General features: G+C 37.7%; 2 protein-coding genes across 2 annotated transcripts; one reads left to right on the top strand and one right to left on the bottom strand.

Moving 5' to 3' along the window:
* Positions 1–19,543: 19,543 nt before the first annotated feature.
* Positions 19,544–22,056, bottom strand: LOC135678216 (ubiquinol oxidase 1a, mitochondrial-like). Its single transcript, XM_065190755.1, has 5 exons — positions 21,642–22,056; positions 21,397–21,525; positions 20,700–21,188; positions 20,567–20,615; positions 19,544–19,723 (listed from the first exon to the last, which is right to left on the bottom strand). The coding sequence occupies exons 1-5, from the start codon at positions 21,996–21,998 to the stop codon at positions 19,632–19,634; spliced, it is 1,116 nt and encodes a 371-aa protein (XP_065046827.1). The 5' UTR covers positions 21,999–22,056; the 3' UTR covers positions 19,544–19,631.
* Positions 22,057–22,741: 685 nt separating this feature from the next.
* Positions 22,742–24,826, top strand: LOC135678213 (polyamine transporter PUT1-like). The gene is made up of 2 exons (XM_065190743.1): positions 22,742–22,925; positions 23,073–24,826. The coding sequence occupies exon 2, from the start codon at positions 23,231–23,233 to the stop codon at positions 24,674–24,676; it is 1,446 nt and encodes a 481-aa protein (XP_065046815.1). The 5' UTR covers positions 22,742–22,925; positions 23,073–23,230; the 3' UTR covers positions 24,677–24,826.
* The last annotated feature ends 1,834 nt before the right edge of the window (positions 24,827–26,660 follow it).

Raw genomic sequence — 26,660 nt, 5'->3', positions numbered from 1 at the left:
AGGGGTTTATTGGATATCCAATAAGATAAGGGCTCCGTCGGATATCTCATATCCGAACCTCTACTCATCGTAATACCTACCATTTGTGTGTGACCCTCTAGGCCCAATATCGAGCTGGCCGTGAGTCATACCTGTCAGAACACCTTCTAACTCAGTGAATTATTATCTCTGTAATAATTCACTTGACTCATCGACTACGGATGTACTAGGCCACTACGCCGTAATCCCCAGACGATATAGGGGAATCCAATCCATTGGACCTATCTGTCCTCAGTTACTGTGTACTTATAGTCCCTCATCCATCTAATATCCCAAAGACCATATTTTGAGCATGGTGCTATTAGACCCATACGGTTTCTACTCGAGTCTCGCTCTATTCGGATTCTCCCGGAGAAATCTTTCTCTCACAACCTGAATGACCCTAGCTAGGGATTTGTCTGAGCAAGAACACATAGGATAATCCTCTCATGACGCCGAGAGTAGATGATCCTCTATTGACACTCAATAGCCCTCGTAAGGTCGATTACCACTCCCAATGACTAGTTGTACTAGATCTAGGACAACCAAACCTATAAGTCTAGTATCAAGAGTGGAGCACTCATATAGGACATCCTTGATGTCTCAAGTCTAAGGACCAGATATACTACTAGGACTACGGAATCGCTGTCTAACAATAAGGCATCATCAACCATCCAACATTCCGTAAGCGGATCAATTAGTGAACTTATTCTCCAATGAGCACCTGTACTGTATCCCTAGTATCCCTACATGAGTAGCTATGAGACCCGTTGCATCCATCGTATGGACGGATATATAGCACACCAGTCTGTCTGGTTATCACGATGTCCCTCTCGAGTAACCTATGACCGGGATTATTTAAGATATGTGTTTAAAGGTGAATCGATCTCATTTTCGTGATCTAATCACGATCTGATTCCCATTGCACAAATCCAAGGACATCACAATATATATATATATATATATATATATATATATATATATATATATATATATATATATATATATATATATATATATATATATATATATATATATATATATATATATATATATATATATATATATATATATATGCAATAGTTATAAAGTGATATATGCCAAAATATAATAAGCAAAAAAGATTCTGTATCAAGTCACACGTGCCATCACTCACGTGATTGGCTTGCTGGACACCTATGACTAGCACTCATAGCCTCCCCCCAAAAAAACTTCGGTAACTTGGCATAAGAAAACATACATCTAATCCTTTCTTTAATGATTCTGTTCATCCATTTTGTCACATCGTTCTGCTGTGGAGTTTTAGGAACTGTTTTCTCAAGCCTGATACCATGGAACCTGCAATAATTCTCAAAAGGACCCCTGTACTCGCCACCATTATCTGATCGAACACACTTTAGCTTTCTGCTAGTTTCTCTTTCAACACTGACATGAAACTCCTTGAAAATATCGAGTACCTGGTCTTTAGATTTCAAAGCTAAAGCCCACAATTTTCTAGAATGGTCATCAATAAAAGTAACAAAATAAAGAGCACCTCCAAGAGTTCTAGTTTGCATAGTACAAACATCAGTATTAACTAAATCAACATCTAATCATCTAGATGATGGATATGTATGAAATGTAACTTTATGTGTTTTTCCAACTAAGCAATGATCACAAGATTTAAAAGATATACCTTGCAACTCTGGTAAGAACAGTTTTCTAGTAAGAGTTTGAAGTCCCTTCTCGCTGATATGACTAAGCCTCTTGTGCCAAAGATCGATACTTTCACTTTTTTTAATTGCATTAATCTCTCCTTTATGTAGCTTAGCTTCCATGACATAAAAAGAGTTAAGCTTCCTCTTGCCACAATTAGAGAACCTTTAGTGAGTTTTCATTTGCTTTCACCAAAATAATGTACAAAGCCCTCATCATCAAGTTTGCTTGTAGATATCAAGTTAAGAAAAATATCTAGAACATGCCTTACATCTTTGAGTATCAATTTGCTCCCAATACTAGTCTCCAAGCAAATATCTCCAATGCCCACAATCTTAGATGTACCACTATTTTCTATTCTGACATTACCAAAATCACCAGCAGTGTAGGATCTAAAGAAATCACTATGAGAAGTAACATGAAATGAAGCACCAGAGTCAATTACCCAGTTATTGTCCTGAGCTACAAGATTAACACAACCGTCATCACAAACAATAGTGATATTACCTTCAGTAGCAACTGTATTAGTCTCTTTCTCATTTTTCTTCATTTCATTCTGTTCTCGCTTCCAAAACCTACAATCTTTTTTCATATGACCTGGTCTGTTACAGTGAAAACATTTTATATCTCTTCTAGACATGGATCTTCCTCTATAACAATGTGGATTTCTGTTATGACTTCTTCCACGTCTTTCTTATTTTTCAGTAACAAATTCCCCAAAAGAAAATTCACTCTGTTCTTTCCTTTTGGCATCTTCATTTAGCAAACTGTCTTTAACCATATCTATGGTTAGAGTCCCCTCTGACATAAAGTTACTAATTGTCACCACAAACGTTTCCCAACTTTCTAGTAAAGAGTTGAGAAGTAATAATCCTTACATCTCATTATCTATATTCATTTTCATAGCAACCAACTTGTTTGCAAGACTCTGAAATAGGCTTATATGCTCAACAATGTTACCACCATCTTTATACTTCAAATTTATAAGCCTTTTGAGAAGAGAAATTCTATTTCCCACTATCTTTTTTGCAAAGAGATTTTCTAATCATTACCGAACAATATCAACTCTGGTTTCATCAGAAATATGCTCATGCAAGTTTATATCCATCCATCTTCTAATATAGGCAATAGATTTTCTATGTTGAACTTTCCATTCTTCATCGTCCATAGTAGAAGGTTTATCTTTAACTTTGATGGGCTTATACAAATCTTCCATCATACACTTCCAAGTAGAATAATTTGATGAGTTAAATTTAATCATACCATATGACTACTCCATTTTAATCACACAAGAAAAAACTAGCACCAAACAACCTATTGCTCTGATGCCACTTGTTGGGAAAAACCTATTAAAGCGGAATAATTATTTTCCCTCTTTATGTATCAAAATGGGTTCCTCATTAAACTACCAACTTGATATCAAAATGAAAATATCAATCAGCATAAACAATAGAGCAATAAATCAATCACACAGTGAGACCAAATATTTAACATGAAAAACCCAAATGTGAAAAAAACGATGGGACCGTAGTCCACCTCAAACTTCCACTATCAATAGTAATGATAACATGTTTATAGTAAATCTTCTCTAGAATAAATATAGGATCACAATAACATCAAGAACATAGATCTTGGCTCAAGAATAAAATATTATCATCACATAGGATGGACCTCCTCGTAAGAGAATTCTAGGTCTCACAAAGTGAGTATAGCAGAAAAGTACCTTAGAGAGGGTAAACTGTAGATCAACATCATTAGAATTATAGAGTTTGCTACAAGGATTCTACATATAAAATTTGGACTTAAACTCTTAACGTTTAGCTACTGATCGTCAAGTTGAAAACTCAAAATCCTAATATTTCTCTTTCTTTCGCTGCACTCACAAATCGCTTTCCTCTCTCCTCTTTCGCCCTATCTCATATTTTTTTTCTCTTTTAATTATTGATTTGGATTCAATAGACTTAATTGTCGAAACTTTGGCTGACCCAACAATCTCTTCGTTACTTAAACCAAGTATTTCTTCTCCACCATTTTCTTACTTTATTAATGAAGTTCATCAAAAAAAATTTTCAAGCCTCTACAGGAATCAGATAAAGGAATCTTATTTCCCTATTTCTTTTTATTGTTGTCTAACAATTACTCTCTTCCATGATATGACTAACAATGATATGATCCTCCCTTTCAACTGTTTGGGTGTCAAAATTTTACATCGAATGTTTGCTGATCATATGATTATTGCTATTAGGTGGAACGACGGATCTTATAGAAACCTTGTTAAGGCTTTTGATCTCTACTCTATCACTAATTTAAATATCAATAGAACTAAATATATTATTTATTTCCCCAAGTAATGTGACCCCTCTACCAAACACGACGTATGTCACCTCTTCAACATGAAAGAGGGGTCTTGGTCCATGAAGTACTCTCTTATAGTTAACTCCTAGAGAGATTCTAGATTATTCCTGCTGATAAAGTCCCTAACGAGATTCAAGGTTGGTAGAAAAATTTTACCAATCAAGCTGGTAAGAGTGTCTTGATCAATGCTATTATTAATTCTATACCTTTTTACTATCAGTATTTTTTTAATAGAATTATACGTAAGATCAATCAAGTCTCAAAAATAATTTTGAGGGTAAAAATAAATCCAACCAGGGCTGTAACGTTATAAATTGGAGTTCTATCACAAAGGCTAAGTCCCAGGGGGTTTAAGCATTAGAGATCTAAACATTATCAAGAAGGTTATGATGACTAAGATATTACTGAGAAAAATATTATTTTGATTCTCTTAATATTTTGATAATTCTCTTAATATTTTGATAATTCTCTTAATATTTTCATAGTATGTTATTATGATTCTAAATGATAGAAATGATACTATGTTATCATTTGATGCTTTTTAGCATAATAGACAAGACAGCACTAGGGCCGGTTGGAAGATGATATGAAAAAAAATGTGTAGTTCCCAAAGTTTGAATCTTCCTTTGGAGGTAGTCATAGGAGAGATATCCTACCACTGAATGGTTCTCTAAGTTCTCAAACTAGCACCTATTTGTCTACCCTGTTTATTTAGAACCGTTTGGATTTTGCCCACCACTTCTTTGTTTATCCAGGACAAACTCCAAATCAAATTTTAGTTCTTTTCTGAGTGAAAAATTGGTAAATGGTTAGAGTAGAAGAGAGGTCAATCCCAACTCTCTCTAAATGGTTAGAGTAGAAGAGAGGTCAATCCCAACTCTCTCTCTCTCTCTCTCTCTCTCTCTCTCTCTCTCTACATCCTTTGGAACCATTAGGATGATTGCCATTTTCTAAACTGTAAGACCCAAATTTAGTCATGATGTAAGATGCTTATTTTAACCAATGAGGACATGAATTTGATGAATCAGCCTAAGGGAGATGAGGCACATTGGATCCAACAGTAGCTCATGTGCCGCTCTTGTAATTTCGATTTCTCTATTGAAACGGTTGCATCTTTTTCGTGTGTTAATGACGTTGCAAGGTTGGGTTTCGTTCTCTAAGCAGTAAATCTAGTCGCTGCGGGGTGTTGGGCTGACAACCCATATTCCGTTCAAGATAGGCTTTATATTAGGGGGTGATGATTATAAAAAGAGGTAGAAAAAGATAGCAACTATGTAGTTTTTGATAGTCACGGAATTCCAAAAAAAAGGAAGAGAACAAGACAGAAAAGAAAAAGAAAGAAATGGAAGAAGATAAGGACAGCACACAACACAGAGAGACTGTTCTCAATCATCTAGCAGTGCCTTCATCTCAGTTTAGATCAAATCTATAGTAAATTCTTAATGTGATTACTTGAGGAAAATTAGGAAGGATTTAAATATTGTGCATAGTAACATGATCATTGTATCCCAGTTATTCTCTTATGATTGTTGCTAGGGTTTTGTGCAAGAGATTGAGATTTGTATATTCATTATTATTATAGTGGATTATCTCTAGTTTGCCCCATGGTTTTTACCCTTCACATTGAAGGGATTTTCCACGTATATCTTAGTGTTCTATTTTATTGTAGTTCCATTTAATTCCGCTGTGTGTTATGACCTGCTAGTATTTGTTCATATACAAAGTTTATTTCTCTTTATATCCTATCAACTGGTATCATAGCATGGTTGTGGTGATTTAATTTTTGTATTTAAATATAAAGGCCAGTAATGTTTCTCGCATTATTAGTTTAAATGAAAACAATTGGATAATATGGAAACAAAGAATGGAATATCTCTTGTATGGCAAAGATTTGTATGGACCTTTGTAGGGGATAGTGTAAAACCCACAACTATAACAGATGATGAGTGGAAGATGTTAGATTGAAAAATAATTAGGTTTATTCGACAGTGACTTGATGATAGTGTCTTTGACCATATTTCTACTAAAAGTTCTGCAAATTCTCTTTGAAAAAAATTGGAAGGTCTCTATGAAAGAAAAACAGCTGGTAACAAAGCTTTTTTTATCAGAAAACTTGTGAACCTAAAATATAGAGAGGGTGCTTCTATTGCTGAGCATTTGAATGAAATACAGAGTATTACTAACCAGTTATCCTCTATGAAAATGTCTCTTGATGATGAGTTGTAGGCATTGTTACTTCTCAGTTCATTACTAGAAGCTGGGAGACACTGGTGGTTTCCCTTAGTAATTATGCGCTAGATGGTGTTATTACCATGAGTCAAGTAATAAGTAGTTTGTTGAATGAGGAGTTGAGAAGAAAGAATTCAGCAACATCTCAGAATGATTCAAATGCACTTATCTCAGAAAACAAAGGAAGGTCAAAGTCTAGAAGCAATTCACGCATTGGCAGAAGCAAGTCAAGATCAAGAAAATATATTGTTTGCTATAACTATGGTGAGAAAGGACATTTCAAGAATCAATGTAAGCAACCTAAGAAGAACAAAAAAAAGAGAAAAGAAGTGGAGTCTACAGAGTCAAAGGATAATACTACAGCTATAGTGCAGGGTGGTGATTATTTAATTTTGTCTCCTTCTGATGATATTTTTTCTTATGTGTGTCAAGATCTTGAGTGGGTGATTGACACAGGTGCTTCTTACCATGCTACACCACGGAGGGAGTTTATTACTACATACAGGTCTAGAAATTTTGGTGTTGTCAAGATGGGCAACTATTATTGAATCTCGGATTTTGATGATGAAGTTAATTGTCATTTGTTATCTAATCCATATGTTAAGATAAGTGTGCAGGATTAACTATGATAGAAGTAAGACATGCAGCAGGAGTTGCGCTAGAGTCAAGACCATGATCACGTTGGGGGTTCGAGAGTTCGACGGAAGTCCGAACGGTCGTCGGAGATTCTGCGGGAACAAATCCGAGAAGTCTAGGAGCTTGCCAAAGAAGCTCGTTGGAACTCACCAAGTGGATCGTCGCAAGTCCAGGAGTTTGTCGGAAGTCCACCGGAGTATCGCCGAGGGTTCGTCGGATGTTCGTCGGAAGTTCGTCGGAAGAAGCGATTGACACACCGGAGCAAGATGCCGTATTATTATCTTAAATATCATAGTTAGCATGTAGATTAAGTTAGGAATGGGAGGTGATCTCATTAACTTAATCTGGGGGCAATTAGGCCCATGACAAACCCAAATTGGGCCGAATGGATCAGCCCATTCGGACCCAGAATTCCTGGCCGGCGATGGCATCGCCTAAGAGCTCAATCTCCCAGGAATGCTGGGCGGTGGTACCACCCCTATCAGGCGATGGTACCACCTGAGCTCGGTCTCCGAGCAATGCCAAGCGGTAGTACCACTAGGACCCCAAAAATCCGGGAGATGACATTTTTAAGCTCCAAATTCAAACCAGTTGGGGCCTATATAAACCCCACCCTTTCCTACATGAAAGGGCACCGAAAGCTTGCATTTATTCTGAGAATTTGAGAGCTTAAAAGTGTTGTAAAAGGCTAGAAGTTCTTCTCCCTTTTTTCTTCTAAGTTTTGATCATTCAAAAGAGGAGTGAAAATCTGTAAGGGTTTTCACAACCCTAAGCCCGTCAAAAGGAGTAAAGCTGTAAAAAGGTGGTTGGCCTTCGCCTATTAAAGGAAGGCCTCTAGTGGACGTCGATGACCTTGTCGGAGGAGGAAGCCAAAAGTGGATGTAGGTCAAGATTGACCGAACTACTCTAAATCTCGGTTTGCATTTACATTCTGCTATTTATATTAACTACAAACTACCTCCGTTTCTTTACATCAACTATACTTCTATTTCGATCTTATGTTAAAGTTCTTTCTGAAACAGTTTTCATTGAAAACAGATTTCTTCATACGAAAATCATTTTTGAACTAACGAAAGTTTTCCGCTGCACTAATTCACCCCCCAACCCCCTCTTAGTGCTCTTGATCCTAACAATTGGTATCAGAGCGGGGTTAACTCTCAATCGGATTAAAACCCAAGAGAGATGGTATACGCCGAAAACCAAGAGGGCTACTCTATTACACGTCCACCCATGTTCAATGGGACGGACTACACCTACTGGAAGACCCGAATGAGGATCTTCCTTATTTCCATGGATTTTGAACTTTAGAATATTGTTGAAAATGGATTTTCAAAGTTTTCTCTTCCAATGATCAATTGGAATGAATTGGAGAAGAAGACTTTCGCTTTTAATGCAAAGCCTATGAATACCTTATTTTGTGCACTTGATAAAAACGAGTTCAATCGTGTTTCGATTTGTGAAACTGCATTTGATATTTGACATACACTCGAAGTGACTCACGAAAGCACAAGTAGAGTGAAAGAGTTAAAAATCAATCTTTTAGTACATTCTTATGAACTTTTTTGAATGAAACCGAGCGAGACCATAAGTGACATGTACATCCGTTTCACGGATGTCGTCAATGGTCTAAAAGGACTCAGTAAAAGTTTTTCAGATTTTGAGCTCGTCAATAAAATTCTAAGATCCATTCCAAAGAGTTGGGACCCTAAAGTCACTGCTATTCAAGAGGCTAAAGATTTAAATAACTTCCCTCTTGAAGAATTAATCGGGTTATTAATGACCTACGAAATAAGTTGCAAAGCTCATGAAAAGCAAGAAGACATCCTTCCAAAGAACAAGAAGGATATGGCATTTAGAACTCTAGAAGACCACTTGAGAGAAAACTAAGTGATGAGGACTTTGACGATGACTTGACACTTCTAACAAGAAAATTTAAAAAATTCATTAAAAGAAACAAATTTAAAAATAACACTAAAATTAAATTTGAACCAAAAAAGGACCAAGTTATTTGCTACGAATATAAGAAGCCGAGACACTACAAAAGTGATTATCCCCAAGCCAAGAAGAGAACACCAAAGAAGAAGTTACTCAAAACAACGTGAGATGATTCAAGCGCGTCCGAAGAAGAGGAGTCCAACACCGAGCAAGTTGCTAATTACGCCCTAATGGCCATCGGAGAAGAGGTAACAAATTTAATTGATACAGATTTATCATTTGATGAATTATTAAATGTCTTCCATGACTTATTTGATGAATGCAAAATAATTAGTAGAAAATATAAATTATTAAAAAAGGAGCACAATAGTCTTATTAGTAATTTTGATAAATTAAAAACTGAATATCATAATAGTTTAGCTCCATGTATAAAATGTCATGATCTAGAAACTCTCTAAAAGGAGAACTTGCTACTTAAAGACACCTTGAAGAAATTCGAGGTTGGTAGCAAATCTTTAAATATGATCTTTACAAAAAAGAGTCACGTTCCTAAAAGAAGTGGAATCAGATTTATAAGAAGTTCACACCAAAATCCAACCACCTTTATTAAAGGCCCTATCTTACATGTTCGGCACCAAAGCAAATGTAACTTTTGTTGCAAACATGGACATTGAACTTATCATTGTTCATTCAAGAAAGTTAGTCCGAACAAACTGATTTGGGTTCCTAAAGGAACCATGATAAATTCTATGCAACATGATAAATAATTTAGATATGTTTTTGAGGCACTCAAAAGTAAATGGGTACCTAAAAATCATCCTTTCTTGTAGAAACATACACCATCACAAGCTAAGAGCAAGAGATGGTACCTCGATAGTGGATGCTCAAGGCATATGACCGGAGATCCATATCAATTCTCTAAGCTCACTAGCATAGATGAAGGCTATGTCACCTTTGGAGATAACACCAAGGGTAAAATCATTGGCAAAGGAACCATAGGTAACAAATCTAACTTCTTTATTGAAGATGTTTTGTTAGTTGATGGTTTAAAACATAACCTCTTGAGCATTAGTCAACTATGTGATAAAGGATATATTGTCAAATTCGAATCTAATGCTTGTATCATTGAAAATCCACACAAAAACACATCTATGATTACATTAAAACAAAATAACGTATACACCATTGACATCAATGATCTTTGTAATGAAATGTGTTTCTCAGTTTTGAATGAGGATGCTTAGCTTTGGCATAGAAGATTAGGTCATGCTAGCATGAAACTAATCACTCAAATTTCATCCAAAGAACTTGTAAGAGGAATTCCTCGTATCAAGTTCATCAAAGATAATATGTGTGATGCTTGTCAATTAGGAAAATAAATTAAGGGTGGCTTCAAATCTAAGAACTAAATAAGCACCTCTAGACCCTTGCAATTGATCCATATGGACTTATTCGGACCAATCTCTACATCAAGCCTAGGAGGTAGCAAATACGCCTTTGTTATTGTAGATGATTACAGTAGATACATATGGACTTATTTCTTGAAACATAAAAATGAATGCTTTAGATATTTCACCAAGTTTTGTAAACTTGTTCAAAATGAAAAGGGTTCTATGATTTCATCAATTAGAAGTGATCATGGTTGTGAATTTCAAAATCATGATTTCCAAGAATTTTGTGAATTTAATGGATACAATCACAATTTCTCTACTCCAAGAAATCCTCAACAAAATGGAGTTGTAGAAAGAAACATTAAATTTTATCTCTACATTTGCTTTGAATATAAGGAACATTAAATTGTTCTAGCTTTGTATTTGATATATCTCCTGTTTAGACGTAACGATTCGAATCTGTGCAACTCCTGAGATTCTGACCTTTCTACCTTTGTATGGTTATAACTTCATGTATTGACCTATGATTTGGACAAAACTTATTTAATCAGAATATAGACTCATAAACCTTTCTTTTGATAGCTTTCTTGAGTATATTGGAGCACAATTGATGGTTTGAATTATTTGTTCAATGTGCCTCTTGAATTCTACTAGAAATCGAGCTTTGGTCGATTTCACATATTCTGGTTTCATTCCTTTGGAAATTAATTTGTATCGTAATGTTTCATAAAGGCACATGTACATTTCGTTGTTCCGCATGTGCTTCCGATATGTCCCAATTTATTGTTCACAATACCCTTTTGTACTCTGGTGTTTGTGGGATTATTTGGACCTTTGCCAGAAATGGTAAAGGATATATGCTTAGAGCCTGCGATGCTCTATATTATGTTTGGTGGTCATTCAGAAATGAATGGACCATATTATGTTTGGAATCCCACTTCACCTTCTATCTGTTTGATATGAAATTCAGAGTCGACCTAGCACTTGGGTAGGGTGAGAGGGCTCGAGTAGGAAAGGGCTACCCGTGGATGGAGTCGAGAACTCATCACGGCGTGGAGCCACCACTGAGTTAAACCTCACATGCACTATGCTAGGGTACGACGTCTGAGCTTCTATTTCGTATTCGTTCTTTGATATGCTTTGAAATGGTCCATATGCCATTGATATGTTCCGAAATGTTTCATTTGTCATTGATATTCTCCGAAACATTTCATACGCCTTTGATATGCTCCGAAATGTTTCATTTGTTATTGTTACGCTTTGAAATGTTCCATATACGCTATTGATATGCTCCAATTACTCTGCGCTCCATTTGCTATGAACTGATATATTCTGAAATGTCCTATTTGTCATTAATATGCTCCGGATCATCTTGTATGCTATTGATATGCTCCAATTACTCTATGCTCCATTTGTTATGAACCAAATATGTTATGAATGTAATGACATTTACGATTCTGTATCTAATGAGATGATATCCTTGAATCTCTTGGATTCTGTCTTGCATTGTGATATCTTGTTTGTTTGAAACTGTCCCTTCTCGTGCTATATATGCTTTGTTACTTGCTGAGCTATTTTTAGCTCACTCCGTTGTTATATAAATCTTTCAAGTCAGCTTGTCACTCTTTGAGATGTTTGAATTGGGCTGAGACAATGGAGAGCTATTCTGAATTATGGGCAAGTCTTGTTTGTTATTATGTTATTGTTGTATAAGCATATTTTGTATGAAATGAAATGTTGTCGATGAATCGAAATGGATATACTGTGTAAAAGTGTTAGAAGATCTCTCTTATTTGGAATTTCAGAATGTTAAGTCTAATTTATGATGATATGAACTTGTGGTGAATAGTTGGAGTTCTGATTGTATAATTTATTTAGCTTGTGGATTTATAAATGTTGTTCATGTTTGTCAAGTTGACTTGGGTTGTCATAAATGTGAATTATCGAGTGATGTGATATATGATTATAAACTGCACAGGTTTTATAGATGTGAATTTGATAGAATATTTTTGGCCGAAGCCGTAAACACTACATGCTATATTTTGAATAGAGTTCTAGTAAGACCCTTACTCACCAAAACTCCCTATGAGTTGTGGAACAATAAAAAACCCAATGTTTCATATTTTAAAGTTTTTGGGTGTAAGTGTTTTATCTTGAATGAAAAAGATGCCTTAGGAAAATTTGATGCTAAATCCGATGAAGAAATTTTTCTTGGTTATTCTTCGGTTTCTAAAGCTTTTTGTATCTTCAATAAAAGAACTTTAATTATAGAAGAATCCATTCATGTTGTTTTCAATGAGATTTCTAAAATCAAGAAAAATAATTTTGATGATGATGTTAATTTCGATTCTTTGAATTTAAATGAAACCCCTTCTCCAACTAGCAACTTGGATGCATCCACTTCCGAAACATCCTTACCCAAGGATTGGAAGTATGTAGATGCTTATCCAAGGAGCTAATCTTAGGAGATAGGGTTCAAACACGTTCTTCTCTTAAAAATTTTTGTGTCAACGCCGCTTTTCTCTCCCAAATTGAATCTAAATGTATTGACGAAGCCATGAAAGATGATTCATGGATTATCACAATGCAAGATGAGTTAAATCAATTTGAGAGAAATAAGGTGTGGAAGCTTTGTTTCTAGGCCAAATGACCATTTAGTTATTGGTACTAAATGGGTCTTTAGAAACAAACAAGATTAATATGGTATTGTGGTTAGAAACAAGGCTAAATTAGTGACCAAAGGTTTCAATCAAGAAGAAGGTATCAATTACAAAGAAACCTTCACTCCTGTGGCTCGATTAGAAGCCATAAGGATGCTACTTGTCTATGCTAGTAATAATAATTTTAAGTTGTTTCAAATGGATGTCAAAAGTGCTGTTCTTAATGGCTTTATTTCTGAAGAAGTTTATATTGAACAACCTTCCGGATTTGAAAATAATAGCCTCCCTAATCATGTATTTAAATTAACTAAAACTCTCTATGGTTTAAAACAAGCTCCACGGGCTTGGTATGAGAGACTTGGTTCTTTTCTTATTGAAAATAATTTCATAAAAGACAAGATCGATACTACATTGTTTATCAAGAATTTTGAAAATAATTTTCTCATTGTTCAGATTTATGTTGATGATATTATCTTCAGTTCTACGAATGAATCTTTTACTAAAACTATGAATCTCGAATTTGAAATGAGTTTGATGGGAGAATTAACCTTCTTCTTTGGCTTACAAATTAAGTAACTAAGCAATATCATCTTTATTAGTCAAACTAAATATGCTTTAGATTTACTAAAACTATTTAATATGGATAGCTCAAAAAGCTATCAACACTCCTATGAGTACCTCCACTAAGTTAGAAGTTGATGAAAGTGGAGAAAGCTTCGATAAAAAAACTTATAGGAGTATGATAGGAAGTTTACTTTACCTCACTGCAACTAAACCAGATATAATGTTCAGTGTAGAATTTTGTGCTAGGTTTCAATCGAACCCTAAGATGTCTTATCTCAAAGCAATTAAAAGAATACTTAGATATCTTAAAGGTACCACAAATCTAGGATTATTGTATCCAAAAACCGAGAATTTTGAGTTAATTGCTTATATTGATGCGGATTTTGCTGGGTGTAGACTAGATAGAAAAAGCACATCAAGAACATGTCAAATTTTGGGACATGCCCTTGTCTCCTGGTCATCTAAGAAACAAAACTCAGTTGCACTATCAACAACTGAAGCTGAGTATATTGTAGCTAGTGCATGCTATGCACAAGTTGTATGGATGAAAAACACTTTAGAAGATTATAAAGTTCATCTTAAAAACATTCCCATTAAATGTGATAACACAAGTGTAATATGTTTAACAAAGAATCTCATTCAACACTCAAGAACAAAACATATTGATATAAGACATCACTTTATACGAGATCATGTCACTAATCATGATGTAATTATAGAGTTCATTGATACTAAACATCAACTAATTGATATTTTTACAAAGCCTCTAAGTGAAGAACAATTTGATTTCATTAAAAGAGAATTAGGAATGTTGATGTGTCTGAATGCATGAACTTATTAAAATTATTTTTCAGACTTTCTTGATTCAATGATCAATCACATAATGCTATGATGAGGAGTTTACACGATTACATGTCTTAATAACATGTTGGAAATTATGTATTTTGGATACAAAAATTTTCATGTGTTATTTTCATGAGTATATTTGAAAAACATATGGCAAAAATGTGTCCGAATACATGAACTTATTAAAATCATTTTTCGTACATTCTTAATTTATTCCCTTAATTGCTATAATAAAAATTTTACACTATTACATGTCTTAATAACATGTTGGAAATTATGTGTTTTACAAAAATTTTCATGATCATGAGCATGTTTTATCTTCATGATTATGTTTGAAAATCTATAGCAAAACCATGTCCGAATACATGAAAGTGTTAAATTTTATTTTCGGATTTTCTTGATCCTAACATGATTTAGTATTTCTCTTTCGAACTTAATGAAGCTTTCATGAGCCTAAATGATTTTATATTAATATATCAAGTTTATTTCATATCAATGCTCCATGATTTTTGACATATGAAAATGCATCTCTCATAGATTTATCTTGAATCTTTAATTGAGAAAGGGATTTGATGAAATGATTCTTTCATATGAATTCCTTCTTGATGAAGGAAGATTTCCTTTTGAAATAAACACTTGCATGAATTTAATTCACATGCATATCTTGATCAGTGCAAAAATGAAGCGTGATTTAATCTCGTATCGATTTTAACTTCATTCAAGTAAACTCATAAATGGCTTTCCTCCTTCATGCAAAAAGATAATGACAAATAAAAAGGAACAAGTAATGGAAGCTATCTCCATGTCATGTTTTCCTTGAGATGTTTGTATAATTGGTATCCTATCACTCATTGTTGAAAAATGACCTAAATCATTACCGCCCTTATGCTTAAAGTTTGCTTAAATAGTTCTCCTTTTTGTTGATGACAAAGGGGGGGAAATACATGGTAAATTGATGATAGAATTGCTATGAGTGTCATATTTGAATTATGTTAAGATATCAAAAACTTGCATCGAAATATATGATAAATTGGTAATAGAATTACTATGATCATCATATTTGCACTATGCCATATTTGCAGTATGTTAAGATATCAATAACTTATATCGCAATTTTATATATTTATATCTTACCATATGATAATTGCTACGATTGCTATCTTTCACATTTGAAATGTAAAACCTGAAAATGGATATCAAGCCTTGACATCATTTTTAGAGAGATACATCATGATAGAAATCATGATAGGAGTATTGATAAGGTTAAACGATCTTAACTTATTAATATGTCTCTTGAATTCAAAGGCTTTGAATTCAAGAATGACTTATCTTAAGTATGACATATAGATAGGGGAAGTTAAAGTTAACTCCGTTATCAATTGATTGTCATCATCAAAAAGGGGGAGATTGTTGAATCTCGGATTTTGATGATGAAGTCAATTGTCATTTGTTATCTAATTCATATATTGAGATAAGTGTACAGGATTAACTATGATGGAAGTAAGACATGCAGTAGGAGTTGCGCCGGAGTCAAAACCATGATCACGTTGGGGGTTCGAGAGTTCGATAAAAGTCCGGACGGTCGTCGGAGGTTCTACGGGAACAAATCTGAGAAGTCCAGGAGCTTGCCAAAGAAGCTCGTCAGAACTCGCCAAGTGGATCATCGCAAGTCCAGGAGTTTTCCGAAAGTCCGTCGAAGCATCGCTGAGGGTTCGTCGAATGTTCGTCGGAAGTTCATCGGAAGCTCGTTAGAAGAAGCGATTGACGCATCGGAGTAAGTTGTAGTATTAATGTATTAAATATCGTAGTTAGCATGTAGATTAAGTTAGGAATGAGAGGTGATCTCATTAACTTAATCTGGGGGAAATTGGGCCCTTAACAGACCCAAATTGGGCCGAATGGCTCAGCCCATTCGGACCCAGAATTCCTGGCCGACGGTGGCATCGCATAGGAGCTCAGTCTCCCAGGAATGCTGGGCGGTGGTACTGTCCCTATCAAGGGGTGGTATCGCTTGAGCTCGGTCTCCGAGCGAAGTCAGGCGGTGGTACCACCCCTGTCAAGCGGTGGTACCGCCTGAGCTCGGTCTCCAAGCAATGCTAGGCGGTAGTACCGCCAAGACCCCGAAAATCCGAGAGATGACATTTTTGAGCTCTAAATTCAAACCAGTTGGGGCCTATATAAACCCCACCCTTTCCTACATGAAAGGACATCGAAAGCTTGCATTTATTCTGAGAAATTGAGAGCTTAAAAGTGTTGTAAAAGGCTAGAAGTTATTTTCCCTCTTTTCTTCTAAGTTTTGATCATTCAAGAAAGGAGTGAAAATCTATAAGGGTTGTCTCCTAAGCCCGTCAAAAGAAGTAAAGCTGTAAAAGGGTGATTGGCCTTCGCCTATTGAAGGAAGGTCTCTAATGGACGTCGATGACCCCATCAGAGGAGGAAGCCAAAAGTGGATATAGGTCAAGATTGATCGAACCACTCTAAATCTCAGTTTGCATTTACATTCTGCTCTTTATATTAACTGTAAACTGCCTCTGTTACTTTACATCAATTATACTTCTGTTTTGATCTTAATTAAAGTTTTTTCATAAATGATTTTAATCGAAAACAGATTTCTTCGTACGAAAGTCATTTTTGAATCGACAAAAGTTTTTCGCTGCACTAATTCACCCCCCCCCCCCCCCCCCTTAGTACTCTTGATCCAACAACTATGGCACAACAGACATCATTAGCATAGGTGATATCCATTTAAAGACCAACCTTGGCTGCAAGTTGATGCTTAAGGATGTGAGGCATGTGGTTGACTTGAGGCTGAATTTAATTTCAGTTGGCAGGCTAGATGACGAAGACTATGATAGTAGATTTCTCAGAGGGCAATGGAAGCTCAGTAAGGATTCTCTTGTTATAGCTAGTGGAAAGAAATATCACACCTTATATAGGTTGCAGGCTAAAGCTTGTGGTGAGCAGTTAAATGCTACAGAGAAAGACTTCTGTATGGAGTTGGGGCATAGGCGATTGGGACACATGAGCGAGAAGGAGCTACAAGCTCTTTCCAAGAGAGATGTATTGCCAGACCTTAGAGGTACACATTTGAACCCTTGTATTGATTATTTGGCTGATAAACAACACAGAGTTTCATTTACTAGTTTTGCTATGTCTAGAAAAATGAATGCCTTAGACTGTGTTTATACAAATGTATGTGGTCCTTTGAGGACAAAAACTTCTGATGGATTTGTTGATGTTCTTAGTATAAGTGGTGCACTTTATTTTATCACTTTTATATATAATTTTTTCAAGAAAGTTTGAGCCTATGTTTTGAAGACTAAAGATCAGGTTATTAATGTCTTCAAAGAGTTTCATGCCAGGATTGAAAGGGAGACAAAAAGACAATTGAAATGCATAAGATCAGATAATGGTGGTGAGTACACAAGATTATTTGAAGATTATTGCAGGTCACATGGGATCCAATATGAGATGAAAGTTCCTGGTACACCTCAGCATAATGCAATTGCAGAGAGGATGAATCGCACCATCATGGAAAAGATCAGATGTATGCTTTTACAGGCCAAGCTACCCAAAAGATTTTGGGATGAGGCTTTAGGGACTACAGTTGATGTGATCAACTTGTCACCATGCACAGTCCTAGATGGTGATGTTGTAGAGTATGTATGGTTAGGGAAAGATGTTTGCTACAGGCATTTGAGAGTGTTTGGTTGTCATGCATTTGCACATATTCCAAACAATGAGAGGTCCAAGCTGGATGGTAAGACTAAAGAATATATTTTTCTTGGCTACTCACATGATCAGTTTGGTTATTGGCTTTGGGATCCAAAAAGGCAGAAGGTGTTCAAAAGCAGAGATGTAGTCTTCTTTGAGGATCAAACCTTTGAAGATTTGAAGAAGAAGACACCAGCCAAGTCTTGTGTAGAAGGATTGGCAGATTCTGACCTAGTTACTCCTCCAGTATATCAGGGTGATGGGGAGATGTGCAGAAACATGATGTAGAGCCTGATGTTGATCTACTTGTAGGACATGTTGAGCAAGAAGAAGTTGGAGAGCAATTTCCTACAAAACCTCAGTTAAAAGATCTTCTAGACAATGTCAACCTTCCAGAAGATACTCTACAGATGAGTATCTGATACTTACTGATGCTGGTAAACTAGAGAGTTACCAAGAAGCAGTTAAAAATGAGCAAAAAGAGAAGCGGTTAGTTGCTGTACAGGAAGAGATGGATGCTCTTCAAAAGAACCACACTTATGATTTGATACTACTACCAAATTGAATGAAGGCCTTGAAGAACAAGTGGGTTTTTAAGTTGAAGACTCAAGAATATTGTTCTCAACCAAAGTACAAAGCTAGATTGGTTGTGAAAGGCTTTAGTCAAAAGAAATGTATTGACTTTGAAGAAATTTTTTTTCTATTGTTAAAATTTCTTCTATTCGTGTTGTTCTTAGTATTGCTGCTAGCCAGGACTTGGAGGTTGAGCAGTTAGAAGTGAAGATAGCTTTTCTTTATGGTGATTTAGAGGAGAAAATTTATATGGAGCAACCACAAGGCTTCAAAGTCAAAGGTAAAGAGAATTTTGTCTACAAGTTGAAGAAGAGCTTGTATGGGCTAAAGCAAGCTCCAAGATAGTGGTATAAAAAGTTTGATTCATTTATGACAGAAAATAGATATAAAAGAACGACTTCACATCATTGTGTGTACATCAAATGGTTTGGTGAGAATTTTATTATTCTCTTACTTTATGTTGATGACATATTTATTCTTCGGAAAGATATGTCTAAAATTGACAAGTTGAAGAAGGAATTAAGTGAGCCTTTTGCAATGAAGGACATGAGGCTATCAAAATAAATACTGGGTATACAGATTTCTAATGACAAGAAAAATAAGAAGATTTGATTGTAATAGGAGAAGTACATCGAGAAGGTATTGGAAAGATTTAGTATGAGCAATGCAAAACTAGTTTGTTCTCTTGCATGTCACTTCAAGTTGTGCTTAGAATAGAGTCCGTCAAGTGATGAGGAGAAGAAAAGATGCAAAAGGTTTCTTATGCATCAGTAGTTAGAAGTTTAATGTACGCGATGGTATGTACGAGGTCGGACATCGTATATGCAGTGGGTGTTACTAGCAGATTTCTTGCAAATCCAAAAAAAGAGCACTGGGCAATAGTGAAATAGATTTTGAGATACCTCAAAGGGAGTTCTAAGGTTTGTTTAAGCTTTGGAGGTGGACCACTTGTGTTGACAGATTACACAGATACAGATATGGCAAGAGATATAGATACGAAGAAGTCCATATCAGGTTATGTACTTACTTTTGGAGGGGGAGCTGTGTCATTGCAATCCAGATTGTAAAGGTGTATTCCTCTCTCCACCATAGAGGCAGAATATATTGCTGTTACATAAGTATGCAAAGAAATGTTATGGATGAAAGAATTCTTACAAGAATTGATACTGAAATAGGAAAATTATGTGGTGCATTGTGACAACCAGAATGTCATCCATTTGTGCAAAAATCCAATATTTCATTTCAAGTCAAAGCATATAGATGTCAGATACCACTGGATTCGAAATGTATTTGAAGAGAAGCAGTTGCAGCTCCAGAAAATTCACACAGATGACAACGGAGCAGATATGTTGATAAAGACCTTACCAATAGAAAGACAGGAGATATGCCGACAGTTGATCGACATGACTTCACTTTGAGGAGTCATATGACAACCTCCCTTATGGGCTGAAGGGAAAAATTATTGGGCTGACAGCCCATATTCAGTCCAAGATGAACTTTATTAGCCCATAGCTCACCCCTTTTAACTTAATCATAATTTATATTATGAGGGATGTGATGACTATAAAAAGAGACAGAAAAATACAACTAAGTAATTTTTGACAATCACGAGATTCTAAAGAAAAAAAGAAGAACGAGACAGAAAAGAAAGAGAAAAAAGAAAAGAAAACAAAAACAACACAAAAAGACTATTCTTAATAATCTAGCAATACCTTCATCTTAAGTTAGATTAGATCGACGGTAGATTTTTACTGTAATTACTTAAAAAAAATAAAAAAATTTTAAATATTATATACAGTGACATAATTCTTGTATCTCAATTATTCTTTTAATTATGATTCAGTAAAAATCGAGAGTATTTGAAGATAAATCGAATTTATTTATAAACAGTTTTTCTACTCGTCTGGCAGAACACAGAGACGTAACACCTAGCAGCAGTTCAGTGATAACCTAGCGGTGCAGGTATATCCTTGAGTTCCATCCCCCGGTAATGGATGTCCTGCGATCGCCAACCAGAAGCATCTCAGTAACATAACCACATATCTATACGCTTCGGAGAGTGGAAGGCAGGACAGAAACATACCGAAGCGAAGTGATTGACGTCACGATGGTGCGCCTCATCAGCACGGACAACCATGACGACGTCCTTCAGCGTGGCATCGGCGGGGAGACGCCAGTAGTCAATGGCGATGGCGGGGGCGGGGACGTTGTCGATCTCACCGGCCTCCAGGTCCCTGAGGAACTCGGTGTAGGAATGGATGGCCTCCTCCTCCAGGTATCCCGTCACGCGGTGGGCGAACTTGGGCGAGACGAGGTAACCGAGGAAGTATGCATTGAAGAAGACGCCCTGCACGGCGATCACGAGGGCGCGCTCGTACCACCGAGGCTGTGCCACCTCCATGAACGTCATCAGGTGCATCCGCTCGTTCTCCGCCTCCTCCAGCAGCGCGCGGATCCACCCGCCGCTTTGTTCGAAACGGCGGAGGGAGCGGAGGTGGAGGAGCATGCCACCCACCATCCCCGGCACGGCCGCCACAGTTTCCAACATCATCGCGCGGCACCCATACCTCCTCTGTTTTGGGCATGCAGTAAGTTACCCGCAAACTCCTACAAACCTTTTAAAAGACTACCCCAAACCAAAGCTGTGATTTGACACCCGAATTAAAGGGAATCTCACCGAATAGTAAATTGATTGCTTACTGTAAATACAAGGGAAATCGTATCTTCCTATTTCTTGGGGAAGACGAAAACTCTATCGGAGAAAAAGCGGCGTCACGTACCTGGAAGAAGATGTCGGTCGGGACTCGGAGAGCTTTTACCATCCAGTAAGCGAGCTTGTCGAGGAGCGTCGCGGGGACGTGGTGCTTCTTGAGATCAATCGAGGTATCCGCCTTGTACGTCTCCCACGGCTGCAGGATGTAACATATATTCTCGTTCAGATTACTAGCAATAGCATTAAAGATCATATAGGAAACAGCGACGAGGAGAACGAAAGAACATGGTTGGATGAAAAAGGATCGCTTACCGTGAAGCAAGACCACCTCCAGGGGGTGCCGTCCTCCTTGATGATCTTGGATGGCTGGATGCCCCAATAGCTCGCAACGGCCTTGCGTTCGCTCGGCGGGACGGCAGTCGGTTCCCTCGAAGTGGCAGAACGCTTCGCCTCCCCTTCCTGCTCTCCACCGAAAGCCTTAGCCGCCGTGGTGCTGGTCATACGTACGGGGAAAAGGCGCACCAGCACGGCTGCGGGCGACCGGGCGGGCGCCAAGGAGGCGGACCCGGAGAGGAGCAACGAGCATGCCGGCTCTCCAGCGGCGGCGGAGAAGAAGAGGCGAGGACCGAGGTGCCGGAGCAGCGTTGACCCTGCCATGCGCGAACTCATCCTTTGAAGACCCAACGAGAAAACAAAGTGCAAGGCAAAGAAGAGAGATGATTACCATGTTGGGGCCAGCCTGGTCTTATATGGCTGCGACACGGTCGACGTGGAGTGCGTCATGGCTGCCGTTGACTATGAAGCTGGCCGCGCGCAGCGCCGTCGCGAGGCGGCCGTGTCTATCTCTAGGAATCAATTGATTGGACACGTGGCACGTGGAGAAAGCGGTCTGGCCGTCTATGGCGGTGGTGGGAAGCTTCAAGGAGTCGAGAACGTTCGTTCACGTTCCCGCAATCTCCCGGTGCTCCTGATTCGTGTGAACACCACTGGTGTGATGATGATGGTGATGCAAGTGTCCGAACTATCAGACCGTTCGAGTTGTGGGGTTTGTCCTCCATCCACATACTGGGAAATACGATGCGTGCACGGGGCAGTTCGGTAATTTGAAGGGGTGTAGTTTCTTGGGCCGCAAGGCTGCAGACCCATCGCGCGGATGACCAACTCTTCATAGCACGATAAAGAAGCGGGGTCCAAGTTTAAGGTCCGTTGATATTTCCGCCTCGAAATGAAGCTCCTGCTGCGGAGAAATGGCAACCGCCCAAATCGACCACCTCGTGATGATCATCCGAGTACGCGTTTGCTCATGCATGCACTTGGCGAGTCGGAACACGTGTCGTCCACATCATCAACACTGCCGAAATCTTCCCAGCACCGGGACCCGCAACGCAAAAAAATAAAACGGGCACAGTAGGAGAAGGATTGCAGTCCGTCGGTGAGACACAGAAGAGTGAGTGATCCTCTGGTATGGTCGTTTCCAGGTACACCACTTCTCCTTGTAGTGTCCCTCGCTGCAACTCCTCGGGATGGCAAACAGGCAGCAAAACGAAGGGCATGAAGTCTGAAGAAATCGGGCTTATGTTATAGCCGCTAATTGTGGTTGGTTTACTTACTTTGGATTTCAATTACCTTTTTTACTTCTTTTTCGTATTATGACATTAGGGAAGTGAAGAGGGCTCATAAATTTAGATGCCTGGTTTCAAATTTTAAACTCTAGATCAAACCGATCTTTTCTTTCTCTTGAAGTCGATGGTCGCTGCTGAGAATAACCTGATATGCACAATTACCCTGGAAGAACTTCCATTCCTAGTGCTTTTGTCTAGTTGATCTACGACGTTTGTGAAGCAGCACAGCATTGCATGCATCAGATGCAGGTCCCCCTGGGAGAGTGAAGCTAAGGTTCAATGGGCGAATTTGCCTGTCCCCAGTTCCAGACCCTCGGTGAAAGATATCCAGTATTGGAGAAGTTGCAGAAGGTTTCCATCGGACCTCTTGTGTTTCTGATCTTCTACGAGGTCTCCGGCGGTCCTTTCGGTATAGAGGATAGTGTTCAGGCGGCCGGTCCTCTCCTAGCGATCCTTGGGTTCCTAGTTTTTCCGGTCATATGGAGCATCCCGGAAGCACTGATCACCGCGGAACTGGGCACCATGTTCCCGGAGAACGGTGGCTATGTGGTGTGGGTGTCCTCTGCGCTGGGCCCGTTCTGGGGTTTTCAGCAAGGTTGGATGAAGTGGCTCAGTGGCGTCATAGACAATGCCTTGTACCCGGTTCTGTTCTTGGATTACCTCAAGTCAGGCATTCCGCAAGTCGGCGGCGGCCTGCCGAGAGCTTCCGCGGTGTTAGGCTTGACAGTCGTGCTGACCTACATGAACTACAGGGGCTTGACCATCGTCGGATGGCTAGCCGTTCTGCTCGGGGTCTTCTCCATCCTTCCCTTCATCGTCATGGGATTGGTGTCGATGCCGGAGCTGAGGCCGAGCAGATGGCTGGAGGTTGACTTACACGACGTCGATTGGAATCTGTACTTGAATACGCTCTTCTGGAATCTCAACTACTGGGATTCAGTGAGTACCTTGGCAGGGGAGGTTGATGATCCCGCTAAAACTTTGCCAAGAGCCCTCTTCTATGCAGTGATTCTGGTCGTTGTCGGCTACTTGTATCCTCTGCTGACGGGAACCGGAGCCATTCCCGTGGATAGGGAATCATGGACAGATGGATACTTCTCCCACATAGCAACAACTCTCGGAGGCGTTTGGTTGACATGGTGGGTGCAGGGTGCCTCTGCATTGTCCAACATGGCGATGTTTGTGGCTGAAATGAGCAGCGACTCATATCAACTTCTTGGCATGGCAGAGAGAGGAATGCTGCCGGAGTTCTTCAGCAGGCGGTCCCGATTCGGGACTCCTCTCATCGGGATCCTGTTCTCTGCATCCGGAGTCCTGCTGCTGTCATGGCTGAACTTCCAGGAGATAGTTGCTGCAGAGAACTTCCTCTACTGCTTCGGGATGCTGATAGAATTTCTCGCCTTTGTGAGACTAAGGATGAAGTACGCAACAGCATCCCGGCCTTACAAGGTGCCTCTTGGGACCGTCGGTAGCATTCTGATGTTGGTTCCTCCGACGTTGCTGATACTTGGGGTTTTAGCTCTTTCTTCGCTAAAGGTCGCAATGGTGAGCATCGTCGCTCTCCTCATGGGATTTGCGTTGCAACCTTGTCTGAAGTATGTGGAGAAGAAACGGTGGTTAAGGTTCTCCATTAGCCCTCATCTTCCTCATCTTGGAGCTACTACTCAAGATGAGAATGTTGTGGAGGCTCTGATGCCGGTCTTGCTTGCAGATTCTAGAATCTAGCTACCGCCAATCTCTAACAGGAGGATATACCTTTCATCTTCCAACTCCAGATCAAAGCTAAAATGTTGTGCGTTTGCTTTCTCGGTAAATCGAAGTGTTGTGGTCATTGTGAGGATTATACATACTTAATAACTTGAATATTACTGACAAGATGAATGTGTTGCTGCTGTTCGAGCATAGAAATGCAGCATTTTGCATGCAGGGATAGATCTAAAAGCTTTTAGAATAATCACTCAGCAAGTAAGCAAACATAGAACGGTGACAAAAATTAAAAAAAAAACAAAAAAAATGGGGTATACTACTTGAACATTAAGCTTGAGGAATAGGTTAATTGACAAGAGGAAATAATATAACAATAATAATACATAATATTCATAAATATCATGTATCAAGTACCAACATAATACAGGTCGATTGGTGATTCAACAGGACATCACGATAGATAACCCTTCAACAAGAATGAAAAGAGTTCATATAACACTACACTCTATGGGGTTATCTATATTAGTCATAAGTGGAGGCACATCTTTGTTATCCTAAACAGGAGATCGTCACCTAATGACAATGATCGATTTCCTTGGTAAATATCATTAATCTCTTAAACTCACAATGCTCGTATGATTGACTTTGGATATCTCATTAGCTATTTCATTTTATAAGAAAGTCTATCATTTAAACATAAGATTAATTTTTAATTATTGTTATGTTTAATAATTTAATTTCTTTCCAAATATTCACAACCAGTCTCATGTACTAAATTCGAAGGAATGATGCATTAATTGTATTATTTTGAAAGGTAAGCTAGTTATAAGATTTATGTTTGGTTCTGACTTAATCAAAAGGAGTTACGTTCAAGCCTCAGTATTTCTAAACACTTTCATAACACACCTTTTTATCAAATTGACTAGTGCATATATAAATTAAAATGCTATTTAATATGATGATAATTAAATAATATACGGATCAATAAGTAGTTTCTCCATTTTTCTTATTCTCTCACCTCCGTCTTCTCTCTCTCTTTTTCTTCTCAATTTATTACTTTTAATTTAGGGGTATCAATTTCTTATAAAGAAAATGAAATGTCAATTTATTACTTTTAATTTAGGGGTATTAATTTTTTATAAAGGAAATGAAAAGGTGATGAGTAGGATTGTTAACTATTTAGATAGGGTGACAGTGAGGATAGGGATTCTTCATTTGGGATGAAGAACTACAATTCTCTATATTTTCCCGATTAAAAATTATAATTATTATAAAATTAATTAATAATATTAAAAATTATAAATAATATTAATATTTATATTTATAAAATTTACATGTCATAATGATATTCAAATATAATATAAATATAAATAATAATATTTGTTGATATTATTTCATCTAATTCAATCAAATCAAATGACTCACGATTAACTAGTAATTGGCTCAGTTAAAACTTAATTGAACTTGATTTGAATTAGCGAGCATTTGGCCCGCCCAACATGTCACCTAACATCTCAACTCATGTATTGATGGTTGGGTATAGGTATGAGAACAGGGTGGGGAGCACTTTACTTATTATTGTCTCATAATTACTCAAGTAATAAAAAGTAATCTCCATCCTCATTTATTCTCCCATATTTAGTGGTGAGAGGTTAAGAATGTTTTGAAAGGAAAAAGCATTTACAAGTATAAGTTTATATTTTTGTCCATGAAAGATTTTTAGTTACAAATGGCTCTTTGGATTTGATTGAGGTAAGATAGTTGAATTTACATTGGTGCCCACCTGAGGATGAGTATGGAAGGTAAACCATTAGGTATGATTAAACCGTCAATATCGATCCCAAGCCTAAATGAAGATGATGGAGGGTTATGTTAGGTCACTAACAACTAATTGGAGGGTTATGTTAAGTCACTAACAACTAATGCAAAACTGTATTAGATCTTATGAATATATATTTTAATCGATTTCAGTATAGAACTAAGCTATCACCTAAAAATAACA

This window comes from Musa acuminata, chromosome BXJ1-1 (genome assembly GCF_036884655.1).
Source record: "Musa acuminata AAA Group cultivar baxijiao chromosome BXJ1-1, Cavendish_Baxijiao_AAA, whole genome shotgun sequence".
Classification (NCBI taxonomy): Eukaryota; Viridiplantae; Streptophyta; class Magnoliopsida; order Zingiberales; family Musaceae; genus Musa; species Musa acuminata.
This window is presented reverse-complemented; position numbering and strand designations above follow the sequence as displayed.

Coding starts and splice junctions, on each gene's coding strand:
- LOC135678213 (XM_065190743.1), top strand. CDS start 23,231: ATGGGCGAATTTGCCTGTCCCCAGTTCCAGACCCTCGGTGAAAGATAT.
- LOC135678216 (XM_065190755.1), bottom strand. CDS start 21,998: ATGAGTTCGCGCATGGCAGGGTCAACGCTGCTCCGGCACCTCGGTCCT. Junction 21,526..21,641: donor GGAGGTGGTCTTGCTTCACG/GTAAGCGATCCT, acceptor TACATCCTGCAG/CCGTGGGAGACGTACAAGGC. Junction 21,189..21,396: donor CGACCGACATCTTCTTCCAG/GTACGTGACGCC, acceptor TGCCCAAAACAG/AGGAGGTATGGGTGCCGCGC.